General features: G+C 39.5%; 1 protein-coding gene across 1 annotated transcript in view; it reads left to right on the top strand.

The window, feature by feature from the left end:
- PDE3A (phosphodiesterase 3A) overlaps nt 1-12,086 on the top strand; it is an 81,857-nt gene extending 69,771 nt beyond the window's left edge. The window contains exons 12-15 of the mRNA XM_027894238.1: nt 294-497; nt 3,795-3,950; nt 7,051-7,291; nt 10,805-12,086. Of these exons, the coding sequence (XP_027750039.1) occupies nt 294-497; nt 3,795-3,950; nt 7,051-7,291; nt 10,805-11,052 (849 nt within the window). The 3' untranslated portion in view covers nt 11,053-12,086. The remainder of the gene's footprint in view (nt 1-293; nt 498-3,794; nt 3,951-7,050; nt 7,292-10,804) is intronic.
- The last annotated feature ends 13,926 nt before the right edge of the window (nt 12,087-26,012 follow it).

Raw genomic sequence — 26,012 nt, 5'->3', positions numbered from 1 at the left:
GTTCAGTCAGGAACCAAAAACTCTGGAGCATGAAAGACCCAGAGTTTTCAAATCAATCTTCCAATAAATCATAACCATCACAACAATTCCCATGTCTACTGTTAGTCCTGCCAAAATCACATCCTCAGACCTTGAGAAATTCTTAAAAAAAAATAAAAAATCAACCTCAACAAACAAATCAACCAAACCTGTACCTCCCTCAAGCATCCACCCCCATGTCAATCCCATTTCTGCACTGCTGTGATTTTGCTAAAATGTTTCTCAGCTTTCCATTGCCATCCTTGCTTCCACAGGCAGTGCTGTACAACGACCGCTCCGTCCTGGAGAACCACCACGCCGCTGCTGCCTGGAACCTTTTCATGTCCAGGCCAGAGTACAACTTCCTGGTCAACCTCGACCACGTGGAGTTCAAGCATTTTCGCTTCCTCGTCATTGAGGCAATTTTGGCCACTGACCTGAAGAAACACTTTGATTTTGTCGCCAAATTCAATGCCAAGGTAAGGTTCAGGTTCGGGTTTCTATTGGATGATCAGAAAAGGTTGCAGTTTTGGCCACATCACAGCGAAAACTCTAGAAAGGCTCCTGTGTTGCTATTTCCTGTGATTGTCCTTTTGACTGCTGTAAAACATTCTGTTGAATAGTAATTTGGCCTTTCTGTTGTTTTTCTTCTTATATATGTTCAGTGTTTTCAGAAAGTGGTTAAAGCTAAAGATATTACAGACTGTTTGAATGTAAATCCCACTTACATCCTACTTTTCAACATACTTTTCTTGTTCATTAGCACTTAAGACCTATTAGCAAAATACTCAGGGGAAAATAGTCAGACTTGTTACGAAGTTTTCGTAATGGCTAGATACTTCCACGGAAGTTGCATTGATTTAATCACACTGCTATATTATCAAGGCATAGAGATCATAACAACTGTGAAATTCTAATTTCAAATGCAGGGAAGCATGGTCTTTCTTTCCCACTTTGTTTCAAATGGGTAAACCCCAGAGAAAGGTCACAAAAGTTCTTTCCTGCACACTCCGTTCAGTGAGTATAAAATCACAACCCCGGGAGAAACTTTTCTTAAAATTGATTCAGAGTTTCAACCTAACTTATTGGAAACCACCTCCTATGAAATTACTTTAATAAACTTCATCACCCATCAAAGCTGTTGGCATGTTAACTAGGTACCTGCCTTCAGAGCTGGTACTGCCCTCTTGTTCCTTGTGAGAAACACACCAAGATCACTGTGTTTCTTATCCAGGACTAGGACCTGCTACCTGATCTGGTGACATAAATAAAATATTTTCTTTGTGGTATCACTTAGGATGGACCGGTAGGCAGAAACTTTGAAGCCTCCAGATGTACAACTGGTTTTCTTTTCTATTTCCCTGTAACATCTCTCTCTTTGTTAGGCTTTAAGAAGCTGTAAAGAAAGGCCTTAAATTACGGTCAAGGGTAGACAGAGAACTGATCTCTGGATCTGTAAAAGTCTGAGCTCCTTCTGCACCCTTGCTAGTCATTTCCCAAAACATCCAATAATGCCAGGGGGGTTCTTTAGGTCTTAATTTTGAACTCTGGGATCATTTTCATTATCCTTATTTCCTAATAAAGTATTAAATAATATTGCCAGATTATTGTCTGCCAGGACTACAATGACAATAAAGGAATTCAGGCTATCTGAATGCATTCTTTGAATTTGGCAGCTTGGACCAAAACCATCACTTCTGTGAACATGAGTAAGGAATGAAAAAAGACAGGCTAAACCAGTGATTACTGTGGTTTTGTCACTAAGATTAAACGTCTTAGCTGTGGAAGAGGACAAGCTTGACCAAAGTACTAGGTGTAAACTGTAGATATTGAAAAATAAACTTGTCTTAAATCAATCAGTCTGCACAGCACTAGGTGTAAACCACTGTTGTAACCAACCAAGGTGATGCCTGAGACTGCAGATAAATAGGAGAACAGCCACATCCTGCCAGCTCACTATAGATTTGAAAGGACATTTATTAATCTCCTCATTACTTGAATAGTCAAATGGGCATGCACGGACTAAAAGTGGAAGAGAAGGTGCACATATTAACCAGTGCTGGTGGCTGAGTCTGGTTTTCCAGCACTAATCACTGCCTTAAAAAGAGATTATTTATGTTTGGTTGGCCAAAACTCTTTTGTACCAACATGGACTCAGAGCAGACCTGAGATGCTCGTATATGGGGTGAAAGTGCTGTAACTGGCAAAATTAGCTCTGCGTGATCACACATTATCAATCGGGTTGCTGAACTGTACTTTAGTATATTGAATCTGCGGTCAGAGTGACACTTCTGTACCAAAGTCAGTGGAAACCTGTGCAGCGTAATCATTCTCACATTAGAAAACATGCAGTCTGGAAAGCACCACCACGAAATAGTGAAGGAAGCTCACTGTCTGACACTTAGATGATAATGATGCCTTGGAACACTCACTGCTCTCTGACTGTAATTCTATTGCACCGTGTACACCAAAATCAAAGCCCTGATTGTGTGGACTCACCGTTCTGTGGGGCAGGGGACCTGCTGACAGAGGATGTGGAAGTTTCGTCCAGTCACAGCACTACTTCCTATCCATTTTCAACTTTTGCAAGCTTGACAATTAGAGCTTGTGTTTCAAGGAGGGAGTTGAGCTTTGGAAATTAAGTGGACAGTAGAAGTTTGCCCCTATCACACTAGAAGATATTCTAGGAATAATGTCCGAGATAGGAAAATGTGGCTAATGGCAGTGAAAGTTGTATTGCAGACCTTTTGAAAATGTAAAAGGCTGAAGTGCTCAGTGCTTTTGCAGGCTCAGTCCATGTGGTTAAGACTTGGCTCTGTGAATTCCAGGTCCCTGGGGTGTGAGAGAAAGTCTGGATTGGTGAAGACTTATTCTAAATTAATGACATTGGTTAAGAGGCACTTAAGCAAACTGGACATAGACAAGTCCATGGCACCTGATGGGATGCGGCCATGTGTGTAATTACCTGATAGGGAGAGTAAAGCCAGTGGGGCCACTCTTCTCATTAGTATTTGGTGACAGGACAAGAGACAATGGGCACAAGCTGGAATACAGGAATTCCCACTTAAAAACAAGAAAATACGTGTTTCCTCTTATGGGGATTGTACACTGGAAGAGGTTGCCCAGAGAAGTTGTGGAGTTTTCCTTCTTGAAGATATTCAGAATTAAATTGGATCTGATGCTGAGCAGCTTGCTCTAGCTGGGCCTGCCTTGAACTGGGGGGTTGGACTAGAGTGTCTCCAAAGGTGCCTTCAAACCTTAATTTCCTGTGATGCTTTGATTTTATCATGAGAGGTATGGGAAAAATTGAGAGAAGGAAAAAGATAGGAAATAATTTCAACCATACTGGATTAAACAGGGAATTAAGTTTGTTACATGCGTTTTCACACTGCAGTTAAATCAGTGTGACATTTGATGGTAGTTTATCTTTGTACACCAATTAGGTATTAACTTCTTGGAAAATGTCATGGAAAGATTGCATTTTTTTTTTTGTCCTAGCAAATACTTTCTAACACGTGCATAATTTGCTAAATACTGATCTTCCATTATTCATCTCAATGCTCTTATGCTCTTATGTTTTCACTTTTTTTTTTTTTTTTTACATATTGCCCTACAGCTAATGGCTAATTTTAGCCTGGGGTCATCTCACCTGCTTATACTTGTGATTTTGTTCAAAAGCCAAATATATTGTGCAATGTCCCAGGGCTGAACTTCCTCTGTGGATGCACCCTTTTGCCCAGGATTGCTGTCATGGTTTTCTTTTCTCTGTCCACTAGGTGAACGATGATGTTGGAATTGACTGGACTAACGAGAATGACCGCTTGCTGGTTTGCCAAATGTGCATCAAGCTGGCTGACATAAACGGGCCTGCAAAATGCAAGGATTTGCATCTGCAGTGGACAGAAGGCATCGTCAATGAGTTTTATGAACAGGTAAATAAATGCGTGTCCAAAGTGGTATCTGTTGGTTGCACGTCTGGTGTTAAACAGCCCTGGAGCATGATAGGGCTGGTGATGAGTAAAAATCACAGAGAATAGGGGACAAAAGGATGGCTAGAGTTACATTAATCCATCCTTTTGCTGGACCAGTAGAAGTCCATTTGTCACTGAAGCTTCTGGTGTGTTCTCAGAGACCTCTGATGATGCTCTTTACAGGCTTTCCTATTTAAGTGTATCCATATAGTGGTAATGGTGAACAAGTGCTCCATTCCTCTTTTTTTTTTTTTTTTTTTTTCCCCAGTCATCATGTCTCCCTTTCAGTGTTCTTTCATGCAGACTATCTTCTCATCCTTCCCTCTAAGTCCTTTCAAGATATCAGCTGGTATTCATGGCTCTCTTCTGCAGTCACTCCAGGTGTCTCACACTGACTTTCAGTTTATCACAAACTCACTACATGTTGATCCTGACTCGTGCTTTTTTTCCAAGACAACACTTCCAGCTTTCAGAGGGTTTGTCAGTACAACTGCACTAATTATGCAAGGCTCTGCTGATGGTAGCACAAGGAAGGAGAACAGCCCACAGATTGATTTACAAAGACCTGGGAGTACAGCCAGGCACTGGTCCTCTCTTTCTAGGTGTAAGGGAGCCCTTAATTGAACCTTTTCTCATTATAACCTATTTAGCCCTGCTGAGTGCAAGGGTCAGGGCTGTTCCCACACTCTTCCTCTGTTTCCTGAGTGGGAACATATTTTGAATGGGCTAGTTAGATTAAACTCCACATCCTGTGTTTTCCAGATGAAGCAAACAGGCAAAACCACTGAACCAGACATCCCACAGACTTCATGGGGAGGCTGTGCAGTAACTTGAAGTCACAGACTAATTCCTTTTAAAGCCTTTTCAGCTTCCTTTAAATTTCCTGCACTTACAGGTTGGAAAAAAATAAAACAGGATTTACTGCTGTTTTTCTTTTTCGTTACAACTGTCCAAATGAATTGTACTTCACAATTCTGGTGATGATCATAGCTTATGTGGGTGACTGACAAAACCTGTTAATCAGATAAAATAATATGACTTTCCTTTGATCCAACATAAATAGTGTCAGAGGGAAGTAACTGTTCCAATACATTAATATTGTCCAAGTGTTGGATAGTGAATTAAGCTTGGGAGGATTACATGTGTGGGAAGATACCATATTATCTGTTCCACATTAGGAATCTGGGTTATTTTCCATCATTCAGAAATGGGACTCAGGACATTTTCTTTTTAGGACTCACTTTTGGCATTAAGGATAAATTAGGTTCTCAATTCCTTCTAACCTAGGTTAAAATCTGTTTTTCTTTCATGTGATATGCTACGAGAAGTGTATCCAACCACGTTCACCATGCTTTTGACCATCAGATTTTTTTCTGAGAAGGGAAAAGTCTTCATATTCTCATTTCTAAAAGGGACAATGTTGTGGAAAGTTTGAATTTCCATGGAATTATTATCAAAAAGCATACATACGTAAATTCAACCTATGCTGTGAAAATCATAAAATATCTTTCTTTTAATAAACTCAAATTCCTTTGAAGAATTTCACTCCCATATAAATAAAACTCTACTAAAAATGTGTTGTATGGAAATATCCAAAATCCAGTGTCATATTGTTACAGGAGGTTTCCTTCTCTTCCCTTCATGTGCTCAGCATATTTATTCGAAGACAGATTAGACATATTAAATAGAAGCAAAAAACACACTGCAAGACTTTTTGCATAATAAATCGTGTTTTAACAGAATATGGAAAAAGAACTTGTAAACATTTCAACAGTCAGCTTTCTTCCCACTACTGACAACTCACAAACAGGAAATCTCAGATATGTTGCTGTAAAGAAGAGCAAGCTGCCACCTCTTCTTAATTTGTTTGCTATTTCAAGAATGGATGACATGTTTCAGTGTTTTGTCAACAATAGTATTTTTTGTCTAATGACCGAACATAACATTTAGGGGTGGGTTATTAAAAAAGCAAAAAACAAAACACAAGGAAATGAGCCATTTGCTGTACATGCTCCAAAACATAGCTCTCATTCTTAGGCCTTCACCAGATACAGATGCAGACACAATGTTGACCAGATACAATGTCCATGACTTTTGGAAAATTTACTTTACAAGGAGATAAATATGGGCAATCTGTAAAGTGATGGAAACTGACAATGTATCTCCAAATTCTAAACTATATTCTCAAATATAGAACTGGGTATTGTATTAAAGCATTAATTTATACATCAAGCTTGATTAGGTAAATTAGATTTTTTTTTCTTGGGGAGATGACATCTGGTCTTGTCATGTCTACTCTGCTGAAAACTCAGTGATGTCACCAGAAGCTTTGCTGTGATAGGGAAGTGAGTATATCAGATTAGGTTCTGCAATAAAGTTTTGCTTTATTTTACATTATGAGAGGAGAAAGAAAAAAGTCTTCCTCTACCTTCCTTCTACCCTTTCTCTCCAAGAAAAGCTAGCAAAAAGCTTCATGGGAAAGATTTATTGCTTTTGAGCGATCCTTGCTTTCGTAGGGAGCATTCTAATAGTCCCAGGAAACTAATACTTATGACCCAAAACCCAAATCTCCATTAGTATGAAAACTAGCTCAGTGAGATAGCCTTTGCTTGGAGAAGTTCAGTCTTGTTCTGTGTAAACAAGTGGCTGACTACAAGCTTATTGGGAACTAAAAATCACAAAATCAGAAGGGACTTTTTAAAAAATAATGTGAAGAAAGAAATAAAATAAAAATTTTTAAATTTTCACACTCACAATGACAGGAGGACAAGGGCAATGGGTAACATTCTGCACAGTCATCAATTCATTCTTGATCGAAAACATCCTTGATCAATTCACACTATCAGTAGTGGGTCCTGTCATAAGAAAAGAGCTGTAACTTTGATTAGCCATTTGACATGATGGCACTGTAGCAATGTCATGCTGGCGTGCTACGGAAGTGGCATTGGAGTTTAATTGTTTTTCTTTCATCATTTCTAATTGGTTTGATGTGCTTTACCTTTTTGTGACACAGTTTTGTTTCATTTACTTCAGAGAAGTTACTGCTATTTTCCATCTCCAGGGTGATGAAGAGGCCAGCCTGGGCTTGCCAATCAGTCCTTTCATGGACCGCTCTGCTCCTCAGCTGGCACACCTCCAGGAATCGTTCATCACTCACATTGTGGGACCACTATGTAACTCCTATGACTCAGCGGGGCTGATGCCAGGAAAGTGGATAGAAGATAGTGATGAATCAGGAGACACTGATGAGCAAGAAGAGGAAGAAATAGCAGAAATGGAAAGTTGTGAAAATGCTGAATCCCGTAAGTTGTTCACGCTTATATTTTTCAGCAGAACGAGTTCCCTATTGTGACCAAATAACTAAGCGGAGACTGTGAGCTGGTCAGGTTCAACATGGGCTTCTCCAGAGTGACAGTGAGTCTGGGCTGTCCTTGGAGAAGTTGCCATGTAGCCAATTATGTTGGTAAGAGCTGCTTCATGGTTTCAGGACTGGTGCAGTTCATATCAGCTAATCTCTGCCTTCAGTTGTGGTTTCCGGTGGTGGATCACCGATCTCTGCATGAGGGCTTTTTAGACTCTTTCAGGACTGGCTTAGTAGACTGCAACAATTTCAGTTGAATAAAGGATGATTTGGAGAAGACTTTTGAAGGAGAACACTCATCATTTCCATGAATCACTATGAAATGAGGGTCTGAGGTGCTGGTGCAGTAAGAGGTTTTAACAGTGGAAGTATTTGAATGCAAACCTCTCCAAGGTAATGTTGTGGAGAAGAGTGACTAGAGAATTGGCTCTGAGCATGGCTGTGTTGTGTGCTAGGAGCTTGGCCCTTCTGGCTAATCAGTAACTAAAGCTGATAGTTTCCTCCCCCCTCTTCCAGAAGGAATTCGGTGCCAGTACTTGTCATACTAAGAGGAAAGCTTTGTATTTTAAAGGGAGATTCCAGGCACTCATGGGAAGTGATCTTTAAGAGAAAGACTGCAACTGTAGACCTATTTCTTTCACCAGTTTAATGCTGCATGCTTTACCTTTTTATTTCTTTCATGATCTTTCCACCTCTGAATTTTCTACTACAGTTCTTTTATTTCCTTCCTCTGAGTCATCTTTATCTCTCTCCCTTTATAGGAAGCACCAGCCTTAAGTGTGCTAGTGAAATATCAATAAAGAGCTTTTTCTTTGAACAACCTCACTTTTTCTGGTCTTTCCCACACATTTTCATGCCCTCCGTACCTGAGTATCTTCCCTGTTTTCTGCTGAGGAAACTGAGAAGCAGAAAGATTTGATGATAGCAATAAGTCACTTGTGGAACTAAAGCCTATGTCTCCTGATGTACAGAATTAACCTTTTATATCTAGTAAGATCCAGAGGTATATAGTTTGTATTGAAGAAATCACTGCTGTTGTTCATACACACACATTTGCATGTATTTTAGATTTAGCAGGTTCCCATGCACAAAAAATGTTGTTGAGAACAGCAAACATTAAGTACACACACACACACAGGCTGATTTTAGCACCTTATGATCTCTCAGTTCTGTAATAGCAGGCAGAGCCACATGTTTGTGGCAGATTGGCCTTTATGGAATTGCCTACCAGGAGGAAAGTGTGTGTGATAGGTAACCAACACAGACTCCAAAGCCTGAAATGTTTACTGTTGTATTAAGGGGAAAGATGAAGGATGTTCTCATATATCCACTGGACTGTCTTACCTTTAAAATCCCCAGTTTCCTTTCATCTCATATCTCTCTATACTTATCCTCTGTATCACCAGTAGCAGAGTCCAACAATGCTTTTTTCAGGTTAAAAGCACTGACCTTTATTAACCGTTGTCCCATTGAAAACTGACCATTTTTAATTGTTTTCTGTTTTCCTTTCTATTTTTTTTTCCTGTTTTCTTTTTCACATTCTACTCTGCTATAGAACTTTACTAGTCAGCCTGGTGTTTTTAGGCTATGGTTTTCAAAACTTTAAAAATGAATGTATCAGAAGTTGTGAAATATCCAACAAATTCTTCCTTCTTACCAAATGTGGGGTGCTAATCTTCATAATCGTGCCAGTGTGTTACAAACTGTTTTCTTCAGGTTCCCTGAATTTTCTGTGACTTTGGATCTGAATCAGGAATCTGCAACATATTTTGTGTCAATATAGGGGATTTACAGGTATATCAGTGTATAAATATCAATGTTTACAGTATATCAATGATCAACACAATTTTGGATGTTTTAAACTTTCTCAGTGAAACAAACTAAAAGGTTGAGATGTCAGATGCATAGATACGAAGAGTTGTATAAGTATTAGTAAAGATCTTTTTCTTGATGTAAATGCCTTTCAGGCAGATAGAAATATAATTGTGGCAGAAAACACTTCATCTAGGTCCTGATAATTCACTGAAGCTGTTGAGATAAATTTAAGAGTTATAAAACCTTAAGGTAGCTTGAAATAATAATTTTTACTGCACAGGAGCACGTACTTTCACTGAAGGTCTGATGCAAGTATAAGAATTAAACAGTCTCGGTCTTCAGTGATTCAGACAAATTTTAACACCACAGCAAGTGCTCACTGGTGTCTGCAGAGAGCAACAAGTTGTGGGGTCACCCAGGAAACCCAGCAGAGAATGTCCTGCTTGCGGCACTGGCAGGGTAGGGGCTTCTTATTAGTGCTAAACCTGAAGGTTTCCTACAGGGAACCAAGGGCTTTCTAATGAAGGATTGAGTTGGATTTGGTCTGTGCTCAGTGAAAAGCTCTTTGTTTCCAGTTCAAAAGCTTCAAGGGCTAAACGTTTTGGATCCTGACACAGACATACTGCAGGCAACCTGAAAATACTAATCCACGCAAATTTATTTGGTACAAAACATTCCTCTACGTCACATTCTTTAAAAAATAAATCAGCAGTTGTCTTTGGAGAGGTTGTTATTTCACTTCTGTGACTGCCAGTGGCACTGCTAATGACCAGGGAAAATTTTCAAGCTTTGTACTGTTAAGGAGTTAACAATCTGTGTTGGACAGACTATATTGACAGAACAAAACACCCTTCAGACAGCAAAACACTTGTAGTGCAGCTGTGTCAGGAACCATGAGAACCACCAGTGACAAAAAACACTTTATAGGTTAACAGCAGGGGACTGATGCTTCAAAATAAGACAAGTGAGCTCCCTGATAGTATTTGGCTGTATGAATACTTCTTCAGGCGTGAGACTGCTGCCAAAGCAGCGTTCCTGCCAAAGCTTCAAGGTCACCTCCACTGCAGTGATGGAACACTGACTTTGAAAACAGAACACAGAAATGGGTTCCCTCCTTTGACCACTAATGCTTCATTAGTAACCCTTCATTTATTATCTTTCTACAGCTCAGCTCAGAGGTAAAATGTGGAGAAAACAATTCAAGATGTTTTCCCTCAGACAATCAGCAGGGATCCATTGGATGTGGGGAGGGCACAGAATTTAATAATGTGTGTTATGAACAAGGCTGATCAGTGTCTTTAAGTACTTGATATAAATTGAGCAGAAACAGCTGAACAACATGCTTTATGCATAACCATTCAAGCACTAGATGCCTCTGTGAGCAGCATAGTCAGGTGCAACATGCAGCCTGGGATAGGATGAAGCTGGGGCTTAAACTGTCCAGGAAACCAGTTTACTTTCCCAGAGGTCTGGAGAGGTGTAACTTTCTGAATTTTAAGACTGTTTAAATTTGTGGTTTTAAAATCCTGTTGGTCAACTTCCTATATGTCACAGTACACCCTGTCTACCTCCTACACCTTCGGTCCCTTTTCCTTCTCTCACAGAAACTGGTACATTAATGTCACCTGGTGTTTTACAGGAAAGAAGAAGTTCAAGAGGAGGAAAATCTACTGTCAGATCACTCAGCACCTGCTTCAGAACCATAAAATGTGGAAGAAAGTAATTGAGGACGAGGAGAGGTTAGCTGGGTCAGAGAAGCAAGGTGCAGAGCAATCCCCGCTGCACCAATCTTCAGAACAAATCCAGGCCATCAGGGAAGAGGAGGAGGAGAAAGGGAAGCCCAAGAAGGATGAAGAGGAGAACACGACTGTAGAACCAAACCAATGACAATATTTACAGCAGTATTTTAAGACAGATTGACTTGTGCACAGACTCTTTCTCAAGCCAGCACAGCATTTAGACACAACACTGTAGAAGTATGGGATAATGCGCCTACAGCTGTTTAATTTGTTTCTCTTTCCTTTTTATGGTGAGGTACATTGTTTAAACTCCTATGCTCGAGGAAGCTTTCACACTGCAACACCGGCTTTTACAGACTTTCTTTAAAAGAGATTTGGGGGTGGGTGGAGTTATATAAATATATATATATATATATATAGCCAGGGTTATTGGCTGCACACTTCAGCAAAATACATTTAGTGATATATTATGGTCACTGTGATATTTACAGAAGAAAGTTACCTAAGGAAATGCTGCTTCTGAAGAACATTTGCAGTTAACAGTAAGGTACCAGTTAAGTAGCTTTTGCTCTTAATGCTGAGGGATAAAAGTTCCAAAGCTTTATATGAATGCTGATATATCCTGCCAACACGTATGTGTGTGTGAGGGGGTGTTTGCAAGTGTGAGTGGATGTCAGGAAATACAGCATAGTTTGAGTTCTTACTACACTAGCTGTAGCACATGTCCCAATACATGACAACAAACAGAAGGCCCGAATTTTAGAGAATTAGTGCCCACCGGGGAAGTGGAGCCCATTTTGAGGAGCTCTGCATTCCCCAAAGGCCTCCAAGTCCCAGTCCAGCTGCAGGCAGCAGCCTTTCAGCAGAGGCTGGCCCAGGTTGTCAGCCTGGCCCTGTCTGGCTGTGCAGGCTCCTCCTCCTCCTCCTCTTCCTCAGCACTTCCCACACTGCTGGCGAAAGGGATGTGCCAGGAAGGCTATTTTCCAAAGGGGTCCCGGGGGACTGTGTGACACACTGCTCTTTCCCTGGAGAGGACCTGGCCCTCTGTGTGAATGGCCGTGTGGGGCAGCGTGTGTGTGTGTTTGGGCAGGAGGGAACAGAGAGCAGACGTGTCCTTGGAAGCGAGAGGTGCATTGTCAGCTCCCACCACAGCCTAACGCCTCCGTGCATCAATGACCAAATACATCACAGAATCGTAGAATCAGCCGGGTTGGACTGGACCTCTGAGATCATCACGTCCAGCCCTTGAGAACAAAGCTAAACTGCATCTTGGGAGAGCAGAAGAAGGGGAGTGTGGGGGCCGTGGCCTCCTCAGAGCAGTGCAGGCAGTGCATTAGGAGCAGCATGGGGGACAGGTGCCAGTCCTGCGTCCACTGGACACTCGTGTGTCTCAGCAACCACTCACATGACCTTCAGACAACTCTCTTTTTCAGTGTGAGGTGCTGGATGTGAGCAGTTTGTTGCTGGCATTCTGCTTAGAGGCAGCATGTTTGATCCCACCAATATACTTCTTTTTCTCCTTTTTTTTCTTTTTTTTTTTTTTTTTCTTTTTAGAGAAGAAAAAAGATCAGGCCTGTAAGAAGAGCAGATCTTTTTTTGTTTGTTTGTTCTGTTCATTTGTTTTCTCTGTTGTTTATGCTGTGAGCCAAATGTCTATTTAAAAAGTTGGATATTCACTTTCAATATTTTATTTCACGATATTATATTTGTCAATGATTAGCTATCTAGATGTAAATATGGAAAATTTTTATGGGTTCCTGTAGATAATGATATCTTTAAGAAAAAAAGAAAAAAGAAAAAGAAAAAAAGGGAAAAGTTGTTTTGTAAAGATAATTTTTTAAAAAATAAATACAAAAACATTTTTATACAGTGTAGCCATTTCAAAACCCCACAAAGTCTTGAATAATTTGTATAGACCCTTATGGGAAGCCAGTGGTCTATAGAATGAAGGCTTCAAAATCGTAATGCTCTTGGGGCTGGCCACACCAACCAGTACCACACAGTTTAGAGACTTGTTCCCACAGAAAGAATTATATACATAAAGCTCAGTATTTCTCAAAAATTATTTGACTATATATACTTTTTATACTTTGATCCTGCAGCCCTTTACTAAGAAGAGGATTGCTTGTGAAAGGCAGAGTTTGTAGAAGTCCTTTCTATATTAAATTTCTGACATTACACTCATCACTTTTTGCCATTGTTACACATTCACCAAATTTCATGATCCTGTTTATACCTCCCCAAAAATGTTGGACAGCATTCTCTGTCAAAGCCAATCAACATGTGTGTTATCACTTCAGGGGTTCTTTTAGCTCTGCATTTCTGTCAGAGTGAAGTTTCACTCAAAACAGGATTTGGGGTTTTTACTGGTTGCATTTGCCCGATATCATCCCATTTTACTCTTACCAGTAGAGACATGTTTGCCTTTCAGGAGAGTGACTAGAGCATAGTTCTGAATGCTCTTATTGGCAGAACTATTTAGTAAGTGTTTTCCAATGAAATCAGAAAAGCAAATTGCACTGTTATTTTAAAAGCAAAGGACATAGCGGAATTCACTCAAGAGAAAAAAGGATGTCTCCAAGACCTCAGCCAGTCTCCAACAGTTCCAGCTTGCACTGTTTTCACACCTCTTTAGTCACTTTGATTGATCATTTTATTTGGGTTTTTCTTGTACAAGTGATATGCATACCTTATCATATGGGAAGGATTTATTATTATGCCTCATTCTGTCCTTTAAAAATTAAACTTAAAGAGATGCTTTAAAATGTCACATCTCCAAGCACTTTTTTCTTCATTTTCAGTACATGATCATTGTAACTGGATCTTAATATTGGGTTTTGTATTGCCTTTGCTAGAAGAAGAAAAAATTATATTGCAGCAAGTGTTAATGCGTGCCCAGTTGGTAAAATTACAAAGAGGTGTTCAAGAATGAGGCAAAATCCTGTAAGTGGAGTTCCACATATTCCTCTGAGCTGGAATACACAGGGTTCAACTAAGAAAAAATATCCTGAAAATGTGCTGAAGTGGAATCATTATATTTTTGTAGCCATGATTTCTGGTTGCCATTAAGTAAAATTAGTGCCAGCTTCTAATTTAAGTTCTCTTTCTATATTGCCAATGCAGCTGTCAGAAATTGATACTCTTTTGCTACCCAGGCCTGTTTGTGGCTACAGTCTGATTAACTCAGGTCTTTAGAGTGAAAAAATTGCTGACAGGCTTACAATGAGAATGATCATTGATTTTATCCAAAGGAATACCAGTGTATCAGTGAAGTAGCTGCGATTGTTTAACTTGGTATGAGGTGACCTTTTTCTGCTCTCCAAATAGTTACTAATCAGATCTAATTTCTGCTGGTGTCCACTTCTTATGAATCTGATTTTCAGTCTTTGAAGTGCATGTCTGGCAGGCAATGATGAGAAAATTTCCACATCGTCTTACATATAACAAAAAGAAAATAACAGAGAGATTTTATGTCAAGACTGTGAAAAACAATTTTATTTTTTCTTTTTGCTTTGGGTTAGTAGATAATAAAGCAGGCAATTTTAGGGGGGTTTATTAATATTTTCTAGGCCAAAGGAGGCAAAACTTTTGACCTGCAGTTACAGAAACCTTTTTGAGGCTAGATCTTGATAGTTTTCTGCTTTGTGTAGTCCTTTGGTGTTGCAAACCCCAAACAAGCCCGTGAAATAGTTTGGGGGGGGGGGGAGGGGAGAATAAAACTAATTGTATCCAATCAGCAAAGTGCTCAGGATTTAGATGGGATGTTTGTAACATTGATATGGGCTTATGGTACCTAGTGTATGTAAAGCAGTGTGTTAGATACTAAAGAAAACAACCCCCATTTTAAACAGTATTTTGCTAACAAAAAAAAAAAAAAAAAGGTATTTTAGTTTTGAATTCTTTAAAAAGAGGAGGAGAAAGATTAAATTGTTATTTCCTCTTGGATATTTTTTTTTCTCCACTGTTATGTCACTCAGTGACTGATCCTGTTCTAGTCTAGGAGGAGTTTGCTGTTCCCTGAAATTAAAGGCTTTTTGCAGTGCTGGCAGCTCCCAGTGCAGTGCCAAAGGCACTCTGCCCCTCACATGCAATCATGTAGAAACACTTTTGTCCCTGTATGAGAGTTTCCTGCATAGCCATATGCTGTTTACTGTGGAATATAATGTGTCTCATTACACTTGTGTTGCAGATGGAAAACATGCACGGAGACTGTGAAGGGCCCAAACTATTTAATTACCTTTTCTTTTAGGAGGAGTCTGAGACTTTAGCTTCCAAGAACCCCAAAAATGCTGTCTCTAGAACAATGTCCAAAGGACCACAGTTTATTATTTATGCTCTAATCCTAGAATCTGGTGTTTCTTGATTTGTTTTTAGCTGATGTACAGAGCATGTTGACACCCATCTCTGAAAATCATCACTTCCTCCAGTAGAGAGATGATCTTTGATATGATGTTGCAAGCCATGCATTAGAAATTAGTTGCAAGAAGTAGGGAAAAGGTATTTTACTGTTCTCTTGGCAGTATTTTGGATTGCCTTCCTCTGTGACTGAAATTCTTTTCAGAAGGCTGGGGAACTCCTGTCACATTGTGCAGGGTGCTGGCTCCAACGGCAAATGATGGTCCCATTCTGGCAGTAAATGGTTCCCAGGGCAGGTGTAATTTGAGAATGCATTTATTATCAATGTAAGGATAGTTGTTAATAATTTTTTACCCTGACATCACGTGTAAACTTTTCTCTGCATCATCAGCAATCTAAAATCCAAGACTGCAACTGCTCAATACCTTTTGAGTGGATACATTTGGGTCTTTTACCTTTAGTGTTCTGCTGTTAGTTCTTAAGATCCTGATGGTCTGATTTTGGAAAGGAAGTTAAGTCTGAGAAGGTTCAAATATATGCTTCTAAAAGTAAGAGTTAGCATCTAGGCAAATTCAGTTCCCAGCCCCCTTTCTATGTATTCCATGCTGGACGTGAAGTTCATTTGTTTTCTTTAGTAAGTTGTAAATTCATGTATGCTTTTTAGATATAATTTATTTTTTTTCCTGAAATTCTGGTGCCATCTTTCTTCAGAAATGCCCCTGAAAGTAGAATGCAGTGTGGAGAAGCAAAGGCTTTTGCCAAATTGAGCATCACTCAGTGCTCATGACACCTGCCCAGACTGTGCCTCAGTCTGGGTGCATTCCCACCCAGTGCTGTGCCCATGCTGCTTTTGAAAATTTTGCCATAAGTACAATGCAGCAAAAGGTTTGTGGTTGGTCCCAGTTGTTAATGAAATACGTGTGCTTAGTCTTTTTAATTATCCTGCTTGGTCTATGTGGTGTGACACAGGGTTAGGGCTTTGCTGTTGATGAAGATGGTTGCAAGTTTTAGTCCACTCTCACTGACTTTCAAAGGCTGGATGTGCCAGTCAGTGTGAGCCTGGGCAGCCCAGCAAACCCGGGTACACCTGAGATTGTGATCCAGAGAAGACACAAGGTGCTTGACCAGCAAATACCCCAGGCAGCTGTAGCAGGTGATTGAAGTGAGGGAGAGGCAATGCAGATGCACTAGGGTTTGTTCCAGGGCTGATCCCTCTGACAGACAGTGTCCAGTGGGTTGGAAGGACAACAATGACAGTCTGTGGCTGTTTTTTTCCCTGAAGAAGAGGGTTTTGACTGTTGGAAAACCTCTAATTCATAAAAACAGCATACAATATTTGCTATCACTTTTGCAAGTATTGTTATGATTGAAGTGTACGATGTTTAAGGAAGAAGGGTTTATATTTAACAATGAGTATAAGAATTTGTTGAGCATCCCATGGTCTCATGGACAAGAGATTAAATCTAGGCAAGTGCCCAGAGCAGAGAACACACCATCACAGATGGGAGGCAGGCACAAAGAGTTGCTTGCTCTTTCCAGTCTCCAACTTAAGGCTTAAGAACTTGAGTATTCCTCAGCTGGCAGCACAGGGCTGGTGTAATTAGTCCTGGAGCTGATGGGGTTGTACACATATAAGAAACAAGTCAAAGTGGCATTTTGTGGGAAAGAGAAAAGGAAATTGTAGTCCAGTATGAAACACACTTTATGCCACAAACTTTATTTTCCTTTTCTTTCAAAATCAAATGTAATCCCGCTTAAATTATGTAACCATAGATTTTCTGGGAATTTAATTACTATTTGATGTTGCAGCATTAGTCAAAATTGTGGCAGCATTAAAGACAATTTAAGTATTCCCATTACCTAGAGTGGGGGAGTCTTTTAATTTTTTTTTTCATATTTTTAGGTGAATCAACAAATAAGAATGTCCAGGGCTCCTGGAGAAAAATTGTGTCAAGGGGTTTTGAACAGATGGGGAAATAATTGAAATCAGATGACAGCTCTCTTAGGCGACCACTGGAAGAACTAGCAAAAATATTGATTATTGGAGTCAAGTTTTAAATTAGAGCAAAATAGCACCAGTACTTTTGAGAACAACTTAATATGCCCAATCTTTTTTTGAATTTCATCACTTTCTTTTAGAAAAACAACATTCCTCTGGCGGTAAATCAAAGCAGGGTTTAGCCCCTGCTGTGGTAGTTATTGAATCCTATTGTTGGAGGGAGCAGTGTGAGTTATCCACCGTTTACATCCTAATTATGATTTGTTCAGAGGCCAGTAGTGGGATTTTCGTGGCAGGCAGATGTTCTTTTGGTGAAAAATAACATCACACCTTCTCAGTAGGAGGCAGATGCTGCCTGCATGAGCACCCACCTGAATTCTGAGGACTATACAAACCTCCAGAGCCTGGTGGCAGAAGAGTAGGTGTATTTCCAGAGAGTCTTCTTGCAATGACAAAAGGGGTCAAAAGCTTGAACTAGATAACAATACTTCTTTGATAAAACTGAAATGATAAGCATTGTGCAGTTTGAAACCTTGCCAGTGTTACTTGCGGTGTATGCAAAGATTCCCCCGAGTGCTTGCACTCGTAAAACTGCTTCTTCTGGGAGGTGATGAGTTTGGGTAAAGCCAACTGGCCTTGGCTGTGGTCTGCCAACCTCGAGGATAATGGTAAACCAAGAAGAATTTTTGACTGAAGTTGTTTAATTCTCCCACATTAAGGAAAACTTTGCTTCGTGCTAGGGGAGGAAGAAAAAGAGCATTTTCATTTAATTTGAGCTTCTCAGGTTGCTGGTCTGTGCTAGTTGTTTCTTACTTCCAGAGCCCTGCCTGTAGTATGTCCAAGGTGTGGGAACGGGGCAACAGATCAGACTTGTTCTGCCATGGATGGTATGTGGGATCTGTGTGCACCAAGGAGCACCACTGAAATCTGCAGGTATGGGAAGGGATGTATCCCAGCAACAAACTAGATGGAGAAACCCAAATAATTCTGCGTGGAAGCGTAAGAGTGGATATAAAGGCCTTTGGCACAGCTGCAGACCATGTGTCCTTTTGTGATTGAATGCTCTACTCCTGATTCAAAACCATAGGAATCAGATCAAATAAGCAAAACAGAGTATGCTGCAGGCCTGGGGAGGCAGATGTGTGTTAGATGGCTTCTCCTTGGGTTTGCAGAGGGAGCTGTGCTTGCACTGCTGGCTTGCAAATGGGGTGAGTTCCCAGATGGAATGGGGCAGCCCGGCACGGGGGGAGGAACTGAGGGCAGGTAAAGAACAATGCTGAATTTCGGAGGGTTGTTGTCAAAATAGGTGGAGAAATACCTTAGAGAAATGTAATCCATCTCTATACCCACCTTGCCATGGTTTGCTCACAGTCACAGCCCTCAGGCTTGGATGCTCTGCTTTTCAACTGGTCTTCCTTTTCCTCAGCGAACACTTAGAAACAGTTAATTTGAATCAGCAATTGTTCTTTGCTTTTAAGTGTTTATTTAAAGGAGACTGAGTTTTGGGGGTTTTGGTGGTGGTGGATTTTTTCTCCCCTGACACTAATCATTTTGCCCCATGTTTTCACAAAGAAAGAAACAAAAAGGCTCTGTGATCTGATCAGAGAGAGAACAGTGAGGCGTCTGCCATGTGTGTACATACTGCTTTAGGTAGAAAGCCTGCCGTCTGTTAAAGCTGTCTTTCCTTTTCAAAATTCCTGCCTGATCCTGACACACAATGAAAATCTGTATTTGAATGCAAAATGTTGATTTCTTTAGGTGTTTGTAAACCTTGATACAGTACTGCAGATGGTATCCCAAAAGATCAAAGACAACGTTAGTAACTGCTATGTCGTGTGGATGATGTTTTTAATATTTCAATCAAGTCAGCGTACATTTGGTCATTACTTTACTAAAGTTAAGTTTTCTTTTCTTGAGTAATCAATATAAGACGTTTGCATGATGGAAAGTAATTTAAGTTCACTTTTAAAAAAGCCGTGATTCATTCTGTAGGTTATGTTGGTTTAACAGATTAACATTTTCACTGATGGGTGGCAGTTTTTTTTTTTCTTTTTAGTGCTTTTTATTAAAGAACATCTAGGACATTTTCCAACAGAAACACACTTTGCCTCCAGTTGTGGAAGAAATACCTTAAAAAGTAATTGTTTTCCAATACAGTTTGGCCATCTGGGTAAAAATATGAAGTATGTGTATCATGTAGGAGATGTGATAAAAAAAAAAAATTCAAAATCCCATTTTGGTAAAATAATCAAGAAATTAACCTAGCAAGATTAAAACCCTTTTTGAATGAAAATTTTTGTTGTGCCAATATAATTGAAGCACTTGACCCCCACCAGATTTTAGGTCCAAATTATACAAATTTTGTAGTTTAAAATTGGAAACAGGCCAGCCAAAGTTTTTTTACTTCGGAAAACACTGAGGAATTTGGTCACCTTACATCCTAGCCTGTGAGGTTTGACTCCTAGCCTGGGCACCGCACCTCAGACAAAATTATTTTGATGATACTTGTTCAGACTGAGTTCTAGTAGAAAGTTTCGACAAATCATTCATGTACTTCAAATTTAATCCCTCCTTGATTTTTTTTTTTTTTTCACTTCAAAAGGTGAGAAAATGGTGGGGGGAGTATAATTTTATATGGCTCTATTTGAAAAGGGGTTTTGTGTACCTTTATAATTCTTTTGAAGCAATATTTTAAAAAATAACTGCCAGCCAAAGTGGCAATGCAGAAAAGTGCCATCTTGTTTAGGATTTGTACACACAAGTTTTTAACACAGTGTTCTTTTCACTAAGTACTACATACGTTAATTTATATTTATATATTGTCAATATTGTTGTAACCAAGCTTCTCCTTTCTAAACACTTCAGGAACAAGGCCTTGTATTTTTAGGTGATTTTCATAAACAGAATAATTCTTTTCCTTTCACTAGTATCTTGCACTCGATACATGTAGCAATACTTAATATATTCTCTTCACAAGTATTTGTTAAGTGATTTAGTTAATGGCTGATAAATGTTTTGTACAAAATAGATTCTGTACAGGAAAAAAATCTTTTAGACAAACATTATTTATTTTTACTGTTTTGTAAGTTAGACACTATAATGAAGCTCCTTTTTGCCAGAATTACTGGAAGTGCCTCTTGGTAAAATGTATTATACAGTAAATATGTATTCGAAATTGTTAGAAATACTTGTCACAAAATGAACAATGTGGATGTTGCAATGTGAAGACAAATGTACAACATAAATATAATTCTGTGGTATCCTGTTGCTGTGTTTCTTTTCCTTTATTGAACAATTTTGCTTTCGATGCCCAGCTTTCAGTTTACGCACCAGACTGAAAATGACCTTTACCCTCCTCAGATTCTGACTGAAATCCAGTAAAGCTCACATATATTGAATTACCAGTTTAGCTGCCAGCCCTGCTTGGTGCATGTTAGTGACCCAGTTTATTGGTATCTGACTCCCTGCAACATTTACCTGCAGAATTCTGCACTTTAGTTCAGATCACTGATAAATTCCACATTAAATGCTTTGTGTCTCAGCCGATCTGTGGAAGGCCTTGTTATAAACATCTTCCTTTAATGATGACTGATATTTCAGCACCCATTATCTGTGTCCTATTCAATCCAATTAATATGGACCATGCTGATTGAATGTGGTCTATATTACATGGCAGCATTCAGCCACAGTAGTGCAGAGTGACTAATGCTTTCAAAGGAAATGAAAATTAACAGTTTCCCATATTAATCACAGAAGTAATCTGTTAAAGTGAGACATCAGCAAGTGAAATCATCTTTCGTGTGATTTTAATTGTAAGTATGCTGTCATTCTTCAGTGAAAAACTTTGCTAGTCTTTTATGTGGGCTAGAATTGACATCTGACTATTGTCTTTGTTCACTGTTTAGAATTCCAAAAATTTATCTTACAACTGTCAAAAATTTTCCCCATTTTTGAAGTTTTATTACCTACTTTCACCGAAGGCCTGGAGAGCTCTTCAGCCAACTGATTTGAAATGGCTGCATAAAAATTATCTGGATCAACCATGTATTCAAAGCCTCTTTTCCTGTAACTTAACCAATTTCAGAATCCAGAAAAGCATCAGACACATATCAGGCTGTCAGTTTTGAAGTCCCACCAGCTTATTTGTCCTCTGGCTAAAATTCTGAGTGGCAAAAATCCAAGTTAATTTGCACCAGGCAGTGATTAGGAAGGTATTACTCTTTGTCAGTACAAAATTAAAATTTGTTTATACCTATTCTAAGGGAACTGCTTATAAGTCTGCAGCTTGTCTGTCCTAAGCACTTAATAACTCGACAGCATGGAATTATTTGATCCTAAAATTCACAGAGAAGCATACGACTGGAGTTGCAAAGAAAAACTTTTTCCATCAATACTCCGCATCACAAAGAGTAGGGGCTACCAAGGTAAAGAATGCACTTGTCTTTGAAAATCACCAAACTCTCTCTGGAGCTCTTCAAACAGCAAGAGGTTCCCATGGGAAGAGATGAGCAATAAAACAGGGAGCAGAAGCAGTCAATCTGCTAATGAGACCACACATGAGCAGGCCTCTCCTGGGGTTCTGGTGAAACATAAAGCAGGCCAGTAGAGGCTCAATTAAATGTTGCATTTTCCAGGTGTTCAAATTACTCTCAATTGTTTGGGCAAATCCACTTGCCTAAAAGCCACTTAAAATGTTTCCCTAAAAATAGTGTTCTCAGAGAACTCTTGGTGCTTTGTTTAGCAATGCTTTCTTTAACATTTCTTTAATTATCTTACCAAAAACCTTTAGAAATCGACATCAGCCATTGTGCCACTGTGGTCTCCCTGGATATCATCAGTAATTCCCATAGGGACAGAAGACCAAATGACATGAAGTCAGGTGTGTAACTTGTAGGTGCCCCCCTGGCTGATGGGGTCTGTAGCTTTGGGGTAACCATCTCAGTCTAAAGGGAGAATTTTAACCACTCCACACTGGGTTCCCAAAAACCTGGCACGCTGAGGTGGAAGCTGTGAAAGCTAACTACTTTGCTGAACAGCTTCAGTGCCAGGAGGGGATGCTGACATTGCATTAATTCATGAGAAAACATTTTAAGTTTAAAGTTTTACTGGATGTTTTGCTGGTTTATGCCACAATCAAGGCAGACTGCTAGTTATAATCACTCAATAATCTGGGGTAGACTTGGGCATAGTGGTTTGGAAATGTGATACAGATAAAAGGTTGCTGCAACATCTGCTTTTCTGCAGCCAGGAAATACAAAGCAGAGGGTTCCTGTTTGATCTGCTCAATGGCTTGGTTTACAATGACTTTTGTTGGTGGTAAATTACTTCCCTTCACAATCCTTTGCACATGGTGATTGTTTATTACTGTGCTTGCCAAAGGCATCATATTCTACAAATTCAACACCTTCTGTGTAATCAACTCTTCCGTTCAATTTTTTTGCACTGTCTTTTTCCAGGTTTCTAGCGAAAACCTTTGTGTTTAAACTTAGTTCAAAGAATTTGTCTTCATTAAGAAAAGTGCTATGGGATTTTTTTAAGATTAATGGTATTCATTCCTAGTGGCTGGACAAGTTCCAGTTTCAGTTATTACATTTCAGTTATTACATTCTCCTGCATAGAAGTTCTCCCCAGAGCTCCAGTGGGTACAAATGCTTCCTGCCCCCAAGGGTTATGTCACGTCACCGGATCTCTCATTTGTCCTTTTCGTTATCCCTCATCAGAGATGAGTTTCACAAGGCCCACTGGGATCTTTGCAAAGTGTGGTGCTGTATAAAAATACCTGCTGTTTCTCCTCCTCTGAAAATTCTCGTTAAAGTGTGGGAGGTTTTTGGTTTTTTGTTTTAACTAATCATTCAGAAGGAAAACCTCTGAGCCATTGACTTTCTGCAAGTGCTTCCAGGGTAATGGAGAGCCATTGGCCAAGCTTCTCTATGTTCCCTCAGGCGTCCAGCACAGAGAGCACACATAGAAAAGGTAATCTGTGGTTGGAGTGCAGAAAACATATTTACTGCAACTGCTGGGGTTTTTGTTTGTTTGTTTGTTTGTTTGTTTTGGTTTGAGTTGTTTTGGTTTTGTGGGTTTTTTTAATTCTTCTTCCTTATATTTCATTCAAGGGGCTGAAAATATGAACATCAGGAATAATTTGATGAGCAGCTCAGGGTAAAGAGACTTCTCAGAAGGACCTCCGCATATCCTAATAACAAGTTAGATGGTCCAAAAAGATAATCCTCTTCTACTTCTTTTGCTGTCTTTTGATAAAAAAAGTGATCTTTAAGGCTATATCTGGAAGTTCTTAGGTGGACAAGAAAGTCCTCAAGCCTGAAATTCTCATGGCAATCCCAAAGAGCTTCTAGCAGCTGAAGTGTGTTGTCTCTGGTTCTTTGATGTGGAATGGGTATGCAAGGTTTGTTCTGGCAGGGGGCTTCCTACTCCTGTATGTTCCTACCAAGTATTTCCTTAGGACTGGCAATAAAAAGAGGAGGAAAATCAATGTCAAGAGATAATCCACAGTAATAGACTAGCATAGCTAAAGCAATTAAAATTATACAGGTAGTGAAACTGGATTGCCTAATTAGTTAACTGCAAATGTCTTCACTGTTTCTACCTGTCATTGACTCCAAGCTACACCTTTACCTAGGAATCACAGCTAGCAGAAACTATTTTTTTCATAAATTTTAACTGCTAAATTGCACTAAAATTTAGGTACTCGGAGATGTTTCTTTGAAAGAAACAGCTGCTTCCAAGCTGTTGTGCTTTCTAAGTTGCCTTTATTCTGGCAGCTGCATTTCCAGACTCAACAATGGCATGATGCCTTGAGCTTCCTGCTCTCTGGACAAGGATTCAAGAGAACTGGATCTGAGGAGACCTTTGCAGTAGAGCTCTGGGCCACAAGCAGTTGCTGCTGTGACTGGCTCTCCTGTGCGGGTCCATCCTGGGCAGCTCGGGGTTGGAGTATTTATGTGCTAGCATAAATAAAATGATAAAGGAGCGTTTGGCCAGGTGTCAATCTGAGTAGTTTGAGGACTTACTCTACCAACTGTTCATATGTAGCTTTGCTCTGCAGCACAGTATTAAGGTTTAGGAATGGACTAGGACTCGGGAACGGACTAAGGCTCTGTTGGACTACAGGAATCACATAAGTTCAGGTTTTAAGGTGATGTGGCATATCCCAATCCTAGTCATACGTTTTGAGTTTCTTTTTTAAAAAGTCAGTATTTTCCTTCTAGCAGATAAAGATGCATTTTGTTGGAATATGTTTTTTTTTTTGAAAAATGTCTTTTAGAAAGGAAAAAGTTTCATGCTTCCAAACACTGTGTTGGGGTTTAGGGGGGCTTTGTTTTTGGGGTTTTTTTTTGAGACTTAACATTAACATTTGGTCATGAAATGTGCCTGAAGAAGCAGCAGCTGGCTCCCTGGAGGTATGCCTCAGAGATCTGTGGTTGTTGGATGGTTTATAAGACTGGCCCACAAACCTCCCATGTTGTTAGTGTATTGGTGGGTCTGTGTGTCAAGATTACTCTTGTCACAGCTATTCATTCTGGCTAGACTAGGCTTTGTAAATGTAATTAATTTAACCTGTGCTTTAGAAATGAAGGTAGTCTGGCTTCTAATTTCCTGTAACTAATACAAAGTAGGAATGCAAAGAAAATAGACTGCAAGGAACAAGCTTTAGTCTGATTCTTTGTCCTGTAGCTGCTTTAATGGCTTTGTTTCAATTATAGAATAAGTATATATAAGTAAGCAATTTCTTTTAGGACTATGGGAAAGCAAAACCTTTCTTGACTGGTTGATTGTCTAGCAGGCTTCCAGTGGTTTTTGTGTCACTGTGCTTGGGAAGTGCTCTGCTGCAGGAGGCACTGAAAAGTGACACATAAGAGGTGTCATGTCCTGTATTGAAATTGGTAGTGATTTGTTTCCCATGTCTCAGTTCTCGATAGTGAATTGTAATAAATGATGTACTGCATAGACTTTCCATGTGATATCCATGGCCTTGAAGGCCTGGGAGACTAATAAATTCCTACCTGGATGAGACTTTTTTTTTTCTGCCAGATGAACTCAGTAAGTTATAGAGAGGATCTCGTGTTCATTTACTCTGAGCATCTTGAAAGTTTTGTAAGAATGAATGTTTCTGAGGAACTGCTATAATTAGTTCATACAGGAATGGTGACACTCTTCTGGAAGGTGTATGAAAACTTTCAGTAATGGAAAATATCTCCCTCATCTTGGTTTTATTTAAAGTTCCAGGTAAGATATTAGATACACTTATAAAGAAGTCAGAGAAGATTCTATACAGAAATTCCAGTAAAACCCCGACTGTGTTAGAAAGCTGATACCAAGATTTTACAATGAACCAAAAATCCAGGAAAGATGGGAAAACTGCATTAAATCTTGACGGCCTTGTTCTTCAAAGCACTGCTTCTTAAACTGCACAAAACCAGTCTTTCAGTATTTTTCTTGTAGTGTAGAGAACAATGCCTTGCTATTCATCAATAAGATTCGTAGCATAATGGGGTCATGGAGGATTATGTGAAAGGGATTTATATAACAAATTTATTAATCTGAAAATGAATCTCACCGATTTTAAGGGACAGTGTAGTGAAGTTTACCAGTGGCAGAATAACTGGAGTCTGTGTCAGAAATCATTGAAAGAGGCAAGGTCAGCAACGAAGATTAAAGGTCAGGCAAAACTAGTACAGATCCCCTATTGTGTAAACTCAGTTTTCCTAATAATTGAAGGAAATGGGCTGGAAGCT

The sequence above is a fragment of the Empidonax traillii genome, unplaced genomic scaffold, assembly GCF_003031625.1.
Source record: "Empidonax traillii isolate 1590-97213 ecotype Southwest subspecies unplaced genomic scaffold, ASM303162v1 scaffold422:size936756, whole genome shotgun sequence".
Classification (NCBI taxonomy): Eukaryota; Metazoa; Chordata; class Aves; order Passeriformes; family Tyrannidae; genus Empidonax; species Empidonax traillii.
The sequence above is the reverse complement of the archived record's forward strand: the minus strand, read 5'-3'. Positions and strand labels throughout refer to the sequence as shown.